Source organism: Rhyacophila brunnea, unplaced genomic scaffold (assembly GCF_057557595.1).
Source record: "Rhyacophila brunnea isolate RB1 unplaced genomic scaffold, BYU_Rbru_1.0 scaffold_12, whole genome shotgun sequence".
In the NCBI taxonomy this organism is placed as follows: Eukaryota; Metazoa; Arthropoda; class Insecta; order Trichoptera; family Rhyacophilidae; genus Rhyacophila; species Rhyacophila brunnea.
Window position 1 is genome coordinate 22,302,545 of NW_028232774.1, and position 16,820 is coordinate 22,319,364.

The 16,820-nt window shown below is 35.3% G+C and overlaps 2 protein-coding genes across 26 annotated transcripts in view; both read right to left on the reverse strand.

Moving 5' to 3' along the window:
- The window catches only part of shot (dystonin-like protein short stop), a 572,629-nt gene that overhangs the window by 148,067 nt on the left and 407,742 nt on the right, over positions 1 to 16,820 (reverse strand). For all 25 annotated transcript variants that reach the window (XM_085960986.1, XM_085960985.1, XM_085960962.1 and 22 more), the window contains exon 22: positions 16,274 to 16,370. In XM_085960986.1, the coding sequence (XP_085817112.1) occupies positions 16,274 to 16,370 (97 nt within the window). The remainder of the gene's footprint in view (positions 1 to 16,273; positions 16,371 to 16,820) is intronic.
- Positions 2,330 to 13,136, reverse strand: LOC147077917 (uncharacterized). The gene is made up of 2 exons (XM_085940045.1): positions 11,436 to 13,136; positions 2,330 to 4,093 (listed from the first exon to the last, which is right to left on the reverse strand). The coding sequence occupies exons 1-2, from the start codon at positions 13,004 to 13,006 to the stop codon at positions 2,476 to 2,478; spliced, it is 3,189 nt and encodes a 1,062-aa protein (XP_085796171.1). The 5' UTR covers positions 13,007 to 13,136; the 3' UTR covers positions 2,330 to 2,475.

Consider the following 16,820-nt stretch of genomic DNA (forward strand, 5'->3'; position numbering starts at 1 on the left):
TATTTTGTGACGTTCTGTGGGTCTATTCTATACTTATCGAACACTAAATTGATAAATAGTATCAAACTTAGGGTAGGTTTGTATCAAAATATTAGCACTTATTGTAACAATTACACGAAGCTGGTTTTTATTGTTGCAATAAGTGCGATATTTTAACAGCAGCAAGATAGGTGCTGTTAAAATATAGCACTTATTGCAACAATAAAAACCAACTTCGTGTAATTGTTACAATAAGTGCTAATATTTTGATACAAACCTACCCTAAGTTTGATAATATTTATCACTTTATCACTTTAGCGGTCGATAAGCATAGAATAGACCCACTGGTCCCTTTTTGCTTTTATTTAATTAAAAAAATGATTTACAATATTGTTGACAAAACCTTCAATGGAGGTGAATTCTTTATATAAGTAGTATATAAAAGCGAAGCTTACAAAGGCTTATGTAACTTGTGAACAAAAAAAATGTATTTTGCATTCCAGTGGGTCTATTCTATACTTATCGACCATTAAAGTGATAAAGAGATAAATATTATCACACTTAGGGTAGGTTTGTATCAAAATATAAGCACTTATTGTAACAATTACGATGAGTAGGTTGTAATTGTTGCAATAAGTGCTATATTTGAACAGCACCTCTCCTCCTGCTGTTAAAATATAGCACTTTTATAACCACAATTACAGCATACTCATTGTAATTGTTACAATAAGTGCTAATACTTTGATACAAACCTACCCTAAGTTTGATAATATTTATCACTTTAGCGGTTGATAAGTATAGAATAGACCCACAGGTTCATTTGTAGCAAGTTCACATGTGAGATCTTAGATTTATTTGCTAGACTGGAAAAAAGCACCTCACACTAGTGTTACAAACTTAACATAATATTTATTTTATAAAAAAAAAACCAACAGCATGGTTAGTCGATTTATTAAATTCTGGTAGACTATTTTATGACACAAAAGAAGACCTTCGGGGAAATGTAATTTAAGATTTTAATGTTTACGTAATTACAGCTTTAATGTTTTTTTTTAAAGAATTTTGGGTTTATGAAATGAATAGACTCAAAGTATGCATTGGGTCTGACAAACATGAGAATTGATTTATAAAATTCTTACTCCAAAATATACCTACTCGGTAAAATATGACTTCAGACACTCTGGCTCTGAGGTACAGAATTTATTTAAATTTTCGACTCAAATTTGAATATTTATCAATTACTTGGAACAAAACATCATAAAGTCATAATTATGTCGAAATAAATTATAATAAATAAATATTGTTATTATAATTATATAATAAATTACATAATTTTAATAATAATAATAAATGTTAATAATAAAATATTATAGGAGATACAAGTTTTTTTTTTTTTTAAATTCAAACAACAAATAATCAGACTCAACGTAATTGGTTGGAAGATGAAATTCGAAAATTCTCTTTCAATTCTATTTTAATTAGATACTAAAACACGAAACACTTTTGGCCTGCGAGATTTCCTGGTCAATAATTATATTATTAATATGTAAATATTCACAGAATTTACTTTACACTAGCAAAAACAATCGGCAACATATGTTAATTAGGTGTCCTCCAGAGGCAAAAACCTTTGGTTTGACGTGCGCCAATTTAAATCAGATCAATAAAACACGCCTGCATATCATACAATGTTGATGTTTGGCGTATAATCGTGCGAATGGTAGGATGCCATAGGCGTGAATAGTGCGTAGTGTAAATGGTTCGAAGAACCCAGTACCCGCTGCGAACCCACCTGATACTGTGTCCGACGTAGAAGTTGTGATCGAGATGTCTCGTCTCGAGCAATGGATTTTTCATAATTTCGAAAATTATCATTTCTCGAGAAATCGTCAATGAGATTCTCGAGAATTCGATAAATTCTCACTAGGAAACATAACAAAGGGGAATGTTGCAAGGGTGAAAGAAAGTTGCCGAACGCAATAGGAATTATAAAAATTCGTGGTTAAAATAAACTGAGGCATAAAAGCTTTAAAAAACCCTCGATATTTTATTATATAATATTGATCGGAATATCTCACAACCTCCGGTGAATTTTTTGCCAGAAAAGGCTTACAAATTCGATAAGGAGTAATTTGACTATAATGTTGATTTCTCGAGAAATCGATACACCAATCTCGAATTCTCGAGAAATAAAATAATCAATAATTTGAGAAGTCTCGAATCTCGAGAAATCACAAGATTTAGTCCGACGCAGGTGACTGTAGCGGCCGCACTATAAACGCAGTTCTTTTGCGTGTTAGGTGACGCAAGATGCGTTTTAGTGTGTATCACAAACTGGAACCGTGGTGGCAAAGACTTATTCGGGAAGCCGGGGACAATAACGCACTCTAAAGAATATAATACTTGTGAAGATATCAGACGATCAAGCACAAAAAATAATGATTATTTAAACCATCGCTTTAAGAATATTATCGTATCACATTAAATTACTCGTTACTAGCAAAGTTTTCCGTCGAGCTCTGGTTTCGCTTTGAAATGCGACAATTCCGATTTGGTAAGAGGGCTACTGTCACATTGCTTGTTGTTCTCTTGAAATACGCAGAAGCCTGTTCTGCCGTCGTCGAACATTCCGTAGCTATACTCCACGGAGTTGGCCGAAGCTAACTCCAATGAACGCATGATGCAAGGGCATTTCCACGGGTTATAATCGAGTTGCACCTTCTTGTCAGACGCACTATTATGCAATTCAAAAAAGTCGTCGGGCAGTTGAGTCAAATTGTTGCAAGCGAGTATGACTACTTCCATTTTAGGCAAGGCAAAAAATTTCACCGGGATGCTAGAGATTCGGTTGCCGGCTAAATCGACAGTCCCCAGATTTTCCAAATTTTCGAATGTCTCCTGAAGAACTGTGAGTAAAAGGTTCCCGGCCAAATACAGACGCCGAAGGTATTTATTATTGGAGAATTGGCTGCCGTCTAGGGTCTTCAGTCTGTTGTCGTTCAAGTGAAGCGATTCCAAATACGGGTTCCCGGCAAAAATGTTTACATCTATAACGCTGATGGTGTTCATCGATAGATCCAAGTGCCGAAGATATTTCAGGTTTCCGAAAATATTCGCAGGCAGTCGTCTTTTTATTTTATTGCCCGACAAATCTAAAAATAACATGTTCCCGTTAGAAGAGAATGTGTCAGAATCCAGTGTGGTAATTTCATTTTTAGACAGGTTCAGTTTGCGCAATTTTATGTTTTTGGTGAACAATCCGGTAAGATTTGTTAAACTGTTCGACGACAAATCGATGTCGATCAACTTTGTACTGAATGTAAAAAAGTCCAGTCCGATACTTTCTTCGCCTCCATCCGTCAAGAGGGAATTAGACGACAGCACAATGGACAGAAGATTCGGGCAAGGTTTCAGGAGGTCTTCCGGCAAGTAAAATAATTGAGAGGACGACAGGTCCAAACTATGTAGTGACGCCAGATTTGAAAACGCTTCGGAATCCAGTTTCACGGCGGTGCTTGATAATTTCAACGTCTGCAAGTCATTCCCGAACTTTGCGCCTATGAGATCGATGGCGAGGTTCCAGGAATAGTCCAAAATTTGTAATTTGGGAAGACGTTCAAACCCAGTATAAGCAACTAGATTCAAAATATTATGCGAAACGTCGATAACTCGCAGTTCATCCAGTCCGTTAAAAAAATCTGAGTCCAAATCTGCCAGGGTATTATGTGACAGATTGAGTAAGGTCAACTTTTTCATCGACGAAAACGTTCCAGGTAGTAAATTGTGGATGAGATTTCGTGAAAGATCCAAAGATGTGACATCGGGATAGTTTTCAAAGGCGTTTGGCAAGACATTCACTATGTTGCATTCTCTCAGAACGATAGCTGTCAGAAGCTCGTCGTTACGGGAATTGGGCACGTATCCGTAGGGATGTGTGGAATAGTTATATATTTCATTTAAGTTGTTCCCCAGAGGTCTGCAGTCCAAGGTTGAAATCAGGGTTGCTTGATAGACACATATCAAGTCGCTTTGCACGGCTCGAGCTACGAAAATCAACCAAACGCATGTGGCGAACGAATTTATCAAACTGATCACCGCCATTTCAATTTCATTTTATTCTATATTTTGTATTTATTCTGAACGTAAGCGATTAGATGTAGGCTAACCGCAGGCCGACAACATACTGACGGTAAACCAAGGAGAATCTTACAACAAATTATTCAAATATAAACATGACATCTGTGAAAATCGCAGATTAATAAATAAATATCAAACGAAAAATACAAGGTGTTCCAGTAATATTCTAGTCAATTGCAAGGTCACACACATAATGCATATTAATTAATATAACATCAACACCCAACCATAAAATTATTATATTTTTCCTTCTTCGCGATTGTCTATTAAAACTGAAAACGTAATGATTCTGACGACACGGCAACTAATAGTCTGATAAATAAAATTATGAGTGATGAGTGAGATGACCTTCCAACGTGATTTGTTTCAATCGTGCTTTATAGGTACTGATATAATCGTTTTTAAGTAGTTTCCTATATCAAAGTTGCTGTAAGGGAAAAAATTTAATTGCCATCATAAAAAATAATGCGGGCAGTTTCAATCTGTCTTCAATACGTAACTAGTCGTTTTTATATTATTTTGATTCATCAGCTCCAGTCTTTGTTACCCGGATGTCTACTCTGTTGTGTAAACAAACATCGCACATTGTTTGGATTCTATCTTAATATATTGTGACGATGCAATCTTTACCTACAAAAAACTCGCCTGCGGCACAATAATTAAACACTTACAGATGCAACGGAAATACACATTCCAAAGACCAAGAAACAGAAAAACAAGATAAGTGGCTGAATAAAGGTAAAATTATTGAATGTGGAGAAATATCGAATAAACTTAAGCACGCATTAAGGATTTTGTTATTTTCAATATTTCCGTCTGTATCAAAATATGCATTAAATAAATGAAACGCGCATAAAATATTGGTAATATAAAAAGGTCGGCACTGACTTAAGCAAATTTGCACATGTCAGTGCAAGGACAAATTTGCGTACCTACGTGTACGCTTTTTCGCGCACGAACACTATCCGTGGCTTGTCGGTTTTCACCACCTTCATGTTTATGCTAAAAGGGTAGTTGTTTGCATCTTCTATACAATTTCAAATTTTGGCACAACTGAAGTATAAACAGCTCGACGACTAGATACATATTAGGTATGTAAATAGGTGTACCTACAATACTTACCAAGTGAAAGTGATAGCATCCGTTGCTCCTAGAATGGCCATCAACTAAATTGATTTTGCTATTGATATATTCCACTTACGTGAGCTGGTGGACGCAGTTTTTTGTAAATGTTTAAAATAGATTCTGTCACTGCACTAAAACATGACCAACAACAGCAGACATCTGAATTATGGCTAAATATCTTGATATATAAACCATTTCTTTTATTCAACGACTAATTCACAAGATTTTGAGAATGTAACATTCCATATATTGAACATACATAACTTGATAACACCTCAGATAGGGATTCTAATCCCGGGATCCCGAGCTATTTTCGATACCTATGAATCCCGGGATTGATAAACATAATCCCGGGATTTCGGGATTGATTTTTTTATCAATTTTTATGGAAAATAAAATAAAAGCGAAAATAAAACAGAAAAAATACTTTTAATAAAAAATAACTACATTAGAAATAAACTGAGTTTGAATGAAGTTTGATTTATACCCATGTGTAGGTTGCCGATTCATTTTATTTTTTCACATGAATTATTAAAAATGAGAAAGATTGGGAAAAAACAATGCTTCGCACTTTTAACAAAGTAATTCTACCATGATATCATACGTTTTACGGCAGTTTCATAGTTGGCTGACTAATTAGATTTATGACGCGGAAAGGCCATAAGTACGCCATGATTATTTGCTTTACTATTTGAAATCTCGCTAATCCATTATTATGTCTTTACTATCAGAAACAGCAATCTCATATTAAATTCACATTATTATTTATATTACAATATTATTTACTCCATTAAACTTGTGTATTTCCAAGATTGAACGTATACAATATTAACAATAAATGTCTTAAATAGTATAAATTATACTAGATTTATTTTTGACCGATTTTATCAATGTTATTTGTAAATATAAAAATTTTCATTAACAATGGAAAAAAATGTCAATCCCGGGACCACTCCCGGGATCCCGGGATAGTCAAATTGTAATCCCGAAATCCCGGGATCAGAATTTTGGCTCGGGATTGGATTCCCTAACCTCAGATATATACCCACTAGAAAAATAACATCATATTTGAAAAAAATACGATACTCAACGGGATATATCTGAGGTGTTTTCAAGTTATGTATGTTGATCAATGTCCCTAATCGAGAAAATGCGAGCATCTATAGTTTCTTATTGCCAAAATCAACCAAATTGCTTCGACTAACGTCATATTATTCAACTTACGAGAGAGTGAGTTTAGATGGACGAGTTTGAAAATTCTTCTAATAGATTCTGTTGACTCACTCAGTTGGCTAACTTATAACGACGACAATGTGGTAAGGTTATATTATGCATACAATTACATTTTAGGTTTGTTTTCGCAAGAAAAACCAAACTGATTCAAACCAATCAAACCAGACCAAGCCAGTGCCGACAAAACGTCAAATGGATTGGTAAAAATCTTGCGGGAACGCGATTTTCGACCACTACGTAGCGTTGCAATACATGCCAAAAATTAATTCAATACATATTATTTTTTATTTATTTATAAAACAGCGACACCTTCCTTCAAACGACAATTTGACGTCGGACACCAAAAACAAAATGCCCAATATTATAGTTAGTCGTCTACAAAACACGATTTACTTGCCGTGTTTATTTTAAGTTTATAATTAATTCTTCATCAATAGGTACTCAGTTATCATCAGTAAGACGAAGGTTCGTCGAATGATTTCAGACGGAAAAGTCAGAGAAAAGTGGTTTGACGTGTCGAGAGGTGGAAACCAATTTGGCATGAGAAATTATTGCGGGAACGGACATTATATTACATATATTATAAACGTAAAATTTTATAAACCATTTCGTCTACTTACTGCGCATATGCCAGTCGTCATAAATTAGTTTGCAAACTATCTACAACGCTTGCGGTAACAAGCCCTTTATTTATATGTATACTGTCGAAGAAGAACTTCTTGTCCACATGGTAAAACTGTGAACTCCAGTGCAGCTAATTGCACTATATAACTAATATAATTTCATCAATTTACGTAATTTGAAGTTTTGCCTAAAACGACCAGTGGGTCTATTCTATACTTATCGAACACTAAATTGATAAATAGTATCAAAGTTAGGGTAGGTTTGTATCAAAATATTAGCACTTATTGTAACAATTACACGTAGCCGGTTTTTATTGTTGCAATAAGTGCGATATTTTAACAGCAGCAAGATAGGTGCTGTTAAAATATAGCACTTATTGCAACAATAAAAACCGGCTTCGTGTAATTGTTACAATAAGTGCTAATATTTTGATACAAACCTACCCTAAGTTTGATAATATTTTTCACTTTATCACTTTAGCGGTCGATAAGCATAGAATAGACCCACAGGAGTGATGTTACAATTATTATTATTATTACATTTTTAGTTTATTGCGAAGAAGAAAATGAGTCGTATCTAAAAAGAGAGCCGATACATAATTTAAACATGCCTTTAGCACGTGTTGCCGTCATGATAGGTACGTCACTGACAAGTCTTCTGTATGCGACTACAGCGACTCCTGTTTTCTTGTTGTCGTACAATCGTTCAATTCTTGTTTTAGAATTTTAGACTAATATAATATTTATTCTACAATTTCCTCAGTATGTTTTGAAGGGTTTAAATCGATAATGTTCCGTCATCAAACCTTACATATAAAAACAATAAGAAATCATTAACAGATGATGTCATTAACATAACTCATGAACCACCTAGTTAATACAGAATTATTGATACGCGTATCAGTAGAATCACTATGTACGCAAGGAGTTTAAAAAATAATTACAATAGGTTATCAAAAATGAACTCAGAATGAATTTAAAAATGACAAGATGCTAAATATATGAAGCATACTGTACAGTGTAGATGTTATGTAATAATAATAAAAGAAATCCGATTCTGCAATGTTGCTCTTGCGGTTCTGTACAGGTGGTGGGAAATACCGGAATAAAAACAATACTTAAGCCTAATAGAGCAGGGGTTTTAAAACTGGCGTTCACTTCACTCTTGGTGCATCAGAATTCCCAAAAACCAGAACATACATTATTTTGTATGGTGTTAACCGACAATTCATTGTATTACCTAATTAAAATAAAACATAATATCATATAGTACTAGTTTCACTTATTTAGAAATTAGTCATGGCCGGTTTCGTCCGCTTCAAAGAGACATCTACTATGAGAGAAAATTTATGTGTGTTTATTTCACTTAGCTGGTCGACCGCCACGCCGGGCCCGCACGCTAGAGCCCTGTCAGATCCCCCCCCCCCACCTTGTGGAAGCCATGAAAAAAACTGTTTACGATACCTATGTGGAAATGTATTGATAGACATCTTACTTACGGCACTATGATAACTTCACGTATTCTATCATGGCTACAGAATGTTTGCAGATGTGGACGACAAACATAACGTCACTGTTCTGGCAGAAGACACTAATTCGAAAAAATTACGTATTGAGTTAGTACCAAAATGTTCCTTATTTCAAACTTTACCGTCTGGAAACCTTCTTAATAAATAAACAGTCTTTATTTTAAAGTCATCCTTTTTACGATTACTTAATAAACTCACATGATAGACCATTATTTCAAACATTTTAACAACTTCAAAGTCAAATTACTCAAAACTAGTATTATCCAGTTAGTGTGTTCTGCCAGAACGAACAGATTTGTAAAATATGTAATAAGTATAATTTGTTCACGCACAAATGTAGTGTGGTCTGGACTGCCCATCGCACAATATTTCCATATAATATGTCCCGTTATCTACAATCCTTTTTTAAGACGATAAACTTCTAAATCTAAAACAATTAATTCTTTATAAAAAAACGTACGTTGAGAATTATTCTTTGTCTGTAGTTTGGTAACTGCCCGAAATGCCAAGTTTCAACTTCAGACATGGCACACACAGATTCTACCAATGTATGTATATATTTTTTTTTTATCAAATCTTTTATCTTATAATAAAATTGGTGAATAAATCTTTAAAAAAACGATAATGTGATCAACATTACGAAATAATAATTAATATTATATATTGTAATAAACAAAAACGAGAATTTAAATACCAGTATTATGATAAAATTGACCAAGATAGAAACTGGTATTTAGAGAAAAAACCGGTTTTCACACCCCTATTCACTTGATTCACTGCATCAAGTCAAATAAAAGAATCCAGATGTCATCAAAATATATGCCTATTTTACTCCCAATCCTACACCAAAATTTAAACAATTACAGAGATCGCCTTAGTTTACAGGCATATTAAAAAACTATTACTTATCCACTCCAATTTAGAATAAAATTAATAATATTACAAAATAATAATAATTGAAATTTGACCACGAAATACGAATTGGAATGTTTAATTTAGAATAAAGAAACAACCACTAAAAAGTGTACAATAAACGTTTATCAGTCGCCGAAAAGCGGTTCTCTAGCTAGGACACGTGTCACATCGCCTGGAGATTTATGATATAATAGTGCGGTACTTGGTAACAACCCGTACCTATTGTAAGAGAGGCCATATAGCTGAAGAAATACAACATTTTATAAAAATAATAATATCTATTTTATTAAAATGAATCATTGCTTCATTTAAAATTTAAGTAATCATGTGGTGTGTATTTCAATATTTTTCCAGGATATTGCGGTTTTCAAAATTCTAGGATAATCAGGTAAACGTTGCTTTATTTTAAAATAATAATATTTATATACCTAATCGATGTTTAATAGCGTCATTTATTTTAATTGCAAACATAATAAATCAACAATCGGGGGGGGGGGGGGATTTGTGGATTCAGTAGGCATGTGGTATGTGCAATTCAAAAGCTGTGCAGACTGAATGCAAAACTATCACTTTTCAGAAACTTCGTTTTAGTTATATAATAATATGCTATATTTAGTTAGTAGGCAATTACTACATGCAAAACAATTACATTTTGGATAATTATTAGATAATATTAAATTTGTCAAAACAAGACGAGTGCGAGATTATAGTACGCTGCAAAAATAACGATTTCTCCTATAAAAATACCCACAATTTGTGTGTGCATAGTGATTGCATTGCGTGAAAGACGAATGTGAAAAAATACTGTTAATATTATATGTAAGTACTTATTACAATATATTATTTGAAAATATGATAGCATTGCAGTCAGCGTACGATACTTTTGGAAGGTTTTTACAATTTTAATGATTGATAATAAAATATTTAGCTACATTCTGTGTGTAATTTGCAATACATAATATGTTTATGTTATAATCATACTATTGAATACAATTAATGATTATTAAAAGAATGCCTTAACAAATAACAATATACTTATTACATATTAAGTTAAATTACAATAAAATCAACTTACTATCACAAACTATTAAGATGTGAAATGTGCATGAAACATAACTATAGAATTGTCACCCTGCAACTTAAGTTATCACCAGTCACCACCAAAGGCATCTCCCAAGCTGATTCCACTTATCACGGTCCAGTACGTTGCGCTGCCATGTTCCTCTTGCCACATTACATGTCGTTATGACAAAGATTACCATACATCATGAGTGGGAAGAAAACTAATCGAATATTTTGCGAGTGTGTCATATTATATAAATTTAATTTATGGTACGCGGATAATAAGGCAGTAGCAGCTAAAGCTGAACGATCGTAGATGCTGAAGAAGAAATATCCGAGAGACTGGAAGAGTCCACAGTATACTACGATGACAATCACCGTAAACCAAAGCCACGAAACCCACGTCTGTGGATTCCATCAGATAAACTTGGAGAGGCGATAACTTGACGACAGCTGTCCAATGGAACATGTTAAGTAATTTTAGCTGCAGGGCGCAAATAAACTCTCCTGCCATTACTACAATGTTGTGTATTATGGTTGCATGTGTCGTATATTCTCAAACATTATTTAAAATAGTTTTCGATAAACAAATTTTACCACAATCTGGACACGATAACAAGTTCACTTTCAAAACTGTTTATCGAAGCTATTCAAACAACAGTATTAGGGTTAAATTATAATTGCGGATGGTTCAGACGACACTCGGCCAACAGGACAGGAAACTACCGGCGTGTATTAACATAACTAAAGCCAAATCTCTAGAATAGGGGTACGAACCAACAATTCTTCTGCAACCATCATTAAATACATTTGCATATGACGTTATTAAAACTCCGGAAGGCAGATTTTTTCACGAGTCTCTTTTTCCTCGGACCACCTCTGCCTGGCAGCGGCGTTGAGTTCTGAATCGTCACAAGGAGACCTGGTCTGCCTGTGCCCCACGCAAGCGACCCCATCGCCATCCGCGAACAACCTGTAAGAGTAGTTGACCCTGTGATCCCGCGCGGATTTGAGAAGCACCTTCAGGCACGGGCACTTCCACGGGTTCGCCTCCATGGTAATTATTTTCACATCGAGGAAGCCGACCCTATCGAAAAAGTCTTCATCCAGAAAGGTCAAGGCGTTGCAGTGCAACGTTAGCATCTGTAACTGTGGCACGCCGAAAAGTCCCTTCGGCAACGACGTCAGGGCATTGTTATCAAGATGCAACACTCGCAGCTTTGGCGTATTGTCTATCACGTCGCCAGGGAAACTTTCCAAGCGGTTTCCTGATAGATGAAGAATCTCCAATTCTCGGTTATTTTCAAATAATCTTGTATCAATGTCCACCAGCCAGTTTTCGTCCAATTTCAACGTAGTCAGTTGTTTGTTCTTTACAAAAATAACACGCTCCAAGACACTTAACGAATTGCTTGACAGGCTTAGATATTTAAGCTTAGGCAAGGAGTCAAAAACATTATGTGGAAGAACTTTGAGCGAGTTGTGAGATAGGTCTATAACTTGAAGAGCAAGGTTTTCTTCAAACAGAGTTTTAGGAATATTTCTCAAGTTATTATGTGAGATGTCCACACTAACTAATCGCTTATTTGAGTGAAATATTTTTTCGGGTAAACTTGACAATTGGTTATATGATAAATTAATGATCCGGATATTTTTGAGTCGATAAAACGAGATGTCGACCAATTTCACGATAATACCATGAGAAACCGAGAGCGATACAAGATTCGTGCAGCCGCCTACGATTAGATTCACATTCGATCTCAGGACATCTATATTCTCAACAGAGTTACAACTCGTAAACAAGACGTTTGACGAATCAATTGACAAGTCAGATATTTTGACAGTTTTTAAACCAGTTCCCAGAAGTGTTTTGTTAGATACGACTCTTTCGTTGGAAGACACGTCCAAAATTCGAAGTGTTATCATGTTCATAATAAGCTTGGACATTCCATCATTGATAACCAGTCGATTGTTCGATATATCAAGTTGCAACAGTTTTAATCCTCGAAAAGTGGTCGCATTCAGTGTCGTCAGCAAGTTATTTGATATATTTAAAACTTGCAGTTTGTTAACATCGGAAAAAACAGCGTCTTCTAATGTGATAATTCGGTTCAAAGACAAATCCAAATTTTTCAAAGTGGGAAATCCCGCGAATGTTTTCTTGATGATAGTAGAAAGCCCATTGCCACGTAAACTTATCGCATCTACTTCTGCGATACCGCGAAATGGAGCAAGAGCTTCGGACACGGGGAAAAATCTGTCAGAAGTATTGCCCAGGTTTACACAGTCGATGGTGGACGGTCGCAGGTCATGGGTGTTGCAGAAGGGGTAAAGGTCAGACGGCCCAACGAGACATGCGATCAGGAATACCAACACAAATGAATCAACTGATTGTATCATCATGCTTGTATCACACCAAATGATTATTAAATATTTAAAACACGTGTATCAAAAATCAGTTTCACAAAAAAAAAAAAAACTGACCATAATAAATTTGTCGTTATAAATACGTTGACGCGGCGGCGACTGTTCGATAAACTGACAACTTTATGTTTTATTATTAAAATTGGTACCATACAATAACAGATGTATCTTGAGTTCTTAATAAGATAACACATTTAATAAGACACGGAGATGTTGTATACATAAGAAGTGCGAAAGAGAACGTTATCGGTAAACATAATAATATTTTTATTACATTTGAATTAAATTATTTAAATTCATTCATACGCAAATTTTCGTCCATATGTTAGTGGCCACATACCACGATTGAAGGACGTCTATGTCAATGGGTTCTCTATTACATGTTTGGACATAGTCTTCCATGATGCAAAATGGGGTAACTCCATCAGCAAAATACTGCTTCCTGAATTGGACTCCGCGATCGTCAGCAACAGTCATCCTCTCATTGATGCACTGACATTTCCAAGGGTTGCCCTCCATTTGAATTTGGAGTTTATTTTCGGGATTGACTGAACCGAAAAAAAATTCGGGAACATCCGTTAAATTGTTGCAGTTCAACTTTAAGATTTTCAGCTTTTTTAAATGGTCCGTAAAAGAGTTCACTTCACGCAGTTGATTGAAACTCAAGTCGAGCGAAAGCAACGATTTCAATTTTAAATAAAACTGAGGTTGGAAAAATTCAATTCTATTTCTCGACAGATGCAACGCCTTCAGTTGACCGGTAGCATGAAACACTCTCGGGTCTAATACTTTCATATTGTTTGAATTCAAATTCAAAGACTCCAAGTTGGCATTGTAATCAAAAATCTCGCTGGGTAGTGAAGCGATATGATTTTTGGAGACGTCCAAGTGTCGAAGTTTCACCAGAGTCTTAAATAAAGTGGCATGAAGTCTGGACAAATTGTTATCAGATAAATCCAGAATGATTAATTTGACGTTGTTTCGAAAAATTGTCTTTAAAAGATTCGTTATCCGATTGTGGGACAAGTTTATTGTTTTCAGCTCAATGGCGTTGTTAAAATATTCAAACGACATCCGATCCAATTGGTTGTGCGATATGTCGATGTGCTGCAAGGCACCCGCAGAATTAAACATGTTGTCGAACAAATCTACGGACATGATATTGTTATATGACAGATCGATAAAAATCAATTGGACCAAATGTGCCAGAGTCAGCTCAGGCAGTTTGGTAATCGACGAGTTGGACAAGACGAGCGAACGCAATTCTCCGGATCTCTGAAATGAATCTCTAATCAGATCTACAGGAGATCCCGTAGTCTTCAAACCTCTCACTCCAGTATCAAAAGGGATTCCAAAATAACCGACTCGCCTGATATACGACAGGTCCAAGACACGTAGTTTTTCAATAGAAAACACTGAACTAAACAAATTAACTATGATGTTGTTGTGCGAAAGGTCCAACTCGCGGAGTTCTACAAGTCCGATGAAGGAATCAGGGTCGATTTGATTTAGAGCGTTCCTCGATAGATTCAAAACTCTCAACTCAATCATCAGAGAGAATGGTGCGTATTCGAGATTAGATATGAGATTTCTAGAGAGATCAAGACGTTTTATAGAAGAATACTCTTTAAAAGCTTCCGTGTCTATTGAAGCGATGCTGTTGTCGCTTAGGTCCACTGCTTCGATTTCTTCTGTGTCTGAGTTAAATACGGGCGGCGAGTTTAGCGATAGATTTGTTAGATGAAGATATCCTTCCAAATATCTACACCTCAGTGTAGCAACGTGTTCTGTCTGATGAAGGCACATAATTTCGCATTGTACTGTTCGCACTTTTATAAACATAACACATATTGTAATTAAAAGATCACGTAATAAAATTAACGTCATCGTAATTATTAATGAATATTTTTTTTATAAATTTATAAAACAAAACATTGTCAAACGAATGACAATGAAATACTGATGTCTGTTTCTGCAGTGTGTAAACCACTTATCTAGCTAAAAACCATACCTAATTAATAATTATACTAATAATATATGAACAACTGCTAAATTTAATGTTGATAAAAAAATCTCTGACCGGAATAGATATGGATATTATGATAAGGCAGTTAATGGAAAGGCAGTAAACTTAACCGTCCATTTTTATATCCGACAATTACTGTGGACAATTTGAATTAATAATATGTATATTCTTTGTCTCGACGACAAAAGTAATGATAAAATGCTTTGGTGAACCAAAAGCGATCCTCATCGATGGCACTCAAATCGAGCAGGTCAACATCTATGTCCATCCGGACAACAAATAAAATTAATTATTGACAGTCAAGTTGGTATGTGTGACGAGATTGCTCTTAGAACCAAACCGGCATGGAGTGCATTTGGGCGCCTGAATAGTATCTTCAAAAGTGACATCCCATTGTGTCAAAAGCAGTGTTCAGCCAAAGTGTGCTACCAACACTCGCGCGTGCGCGTGTGAAACATGGCCTCTTAATGTATAGGTACGTACGAGACATCCAAAAATCATCGATTGTTTTGTCGTCGATAACTATGAAATCGACTAAGAGGAATCGATTGATGAACATTTCAGATCGATAGTACTACAAAGTAAAAAAATGTTTTCGCGACGTTTAAAGAAATATTTACGTATAATAGCACCTGGACACGTGCACGGATTTACTTGCAGCAATACTGTATATTATTTTAAACTATCGTGATAATAACTGTTTACACGTAAAAGTGCTGCCTGTCTCGCCAATCTCATTCTTCCAGAGTGAGTGAGACGCGATGTTGTAATTTTATAATTTTATAGTACTATTCGACAGGTAGTGAAAATCGGTTAACCTCAAAATGAGGTGTAGTTCGTTATTTTATCGGTAGGTTCGCCACTATCGTCCTACAGCGCAGGCGCAGATATGGAACAAATCCAACTGTCGCGTGAAAATTCAGAAGTTACCGATTTTTTTTGATTCATGCATGCAATCTTGCATCTTTACACGTGAATTGTCTTGTTATGGCCGCGATAATACTTACTGTCAGCAGTAAATCCATGCACGTGTAAACTGGGTATAAAATCATGAACTTTATTGATACAGTTCATTCTGCGCACTGCATCATTATCATACGAATCGTTTCAGTTGATTGCTTTAAAAATTCCATGGACATCCTCTTATGTTACGGAGTACTACTTAAACAAGTATTTTTTAAAAATTACAGTTCACAAGACAGCAATAAAGAGACACTCACCTTTCGACGTAGAGGTCTGACGTTGACCACATACTGTTCCATTTGCCCATCATCTTGTCTAGGGATTTCTTCATTGCAGGAGTCTTGAGGGCGATACCTATGAAAAAAACAATTGCTATGTTTAAAATCTACTTGTGGAATACTCTAAACTTTTTGTATACACAATGTTGCCCGCAGGGAACTCAGAAATAATGGGAACTGAAATACCTAACGGGTGTGAAGAAGCAGGCAACCGATCACGAGTGTGGAAGAATACGGGATAAACCTAATAAACACGTGTCAAAAATACGTCATACGAATACTGACAACTGCTCTGGGTTTACGCATTGACGCTCATTTAATATCGGTGTATTGAACGTTGCAACACACACTATTGCACGTACACAGTGCGTGGTTCATTTTCATAGGACACTCACACATTCAAAGCCCTGCGTCAAAATGTAGTGTAATGGAATATAGCCTATCTGAATTATATTTATTAATATGTTCAATGGTTGCCCATCTTTCCAGCCAGTACATTTTTTTTTATTTGAAGGCTACAAAAAAT

What these genes read in the sequence shown, in the direction of transcription:
- LOC147077917 (XM_085940045.1), bottom strand. Translation starts at nt 13,006, where the DNA reads ATGATGATACAATCAGTTGATTCATTTGTGTTGGTATTCCTGATCGCA. An exon ending in GAAAAAATCTGCCTTCCGGA is followed by an intron (nt 4,094 to 11,435) that starts GTTTTAATAACG and finishes AAATATAGAATA; the next exon opens with AAATGAAATTGAAATGGCGG.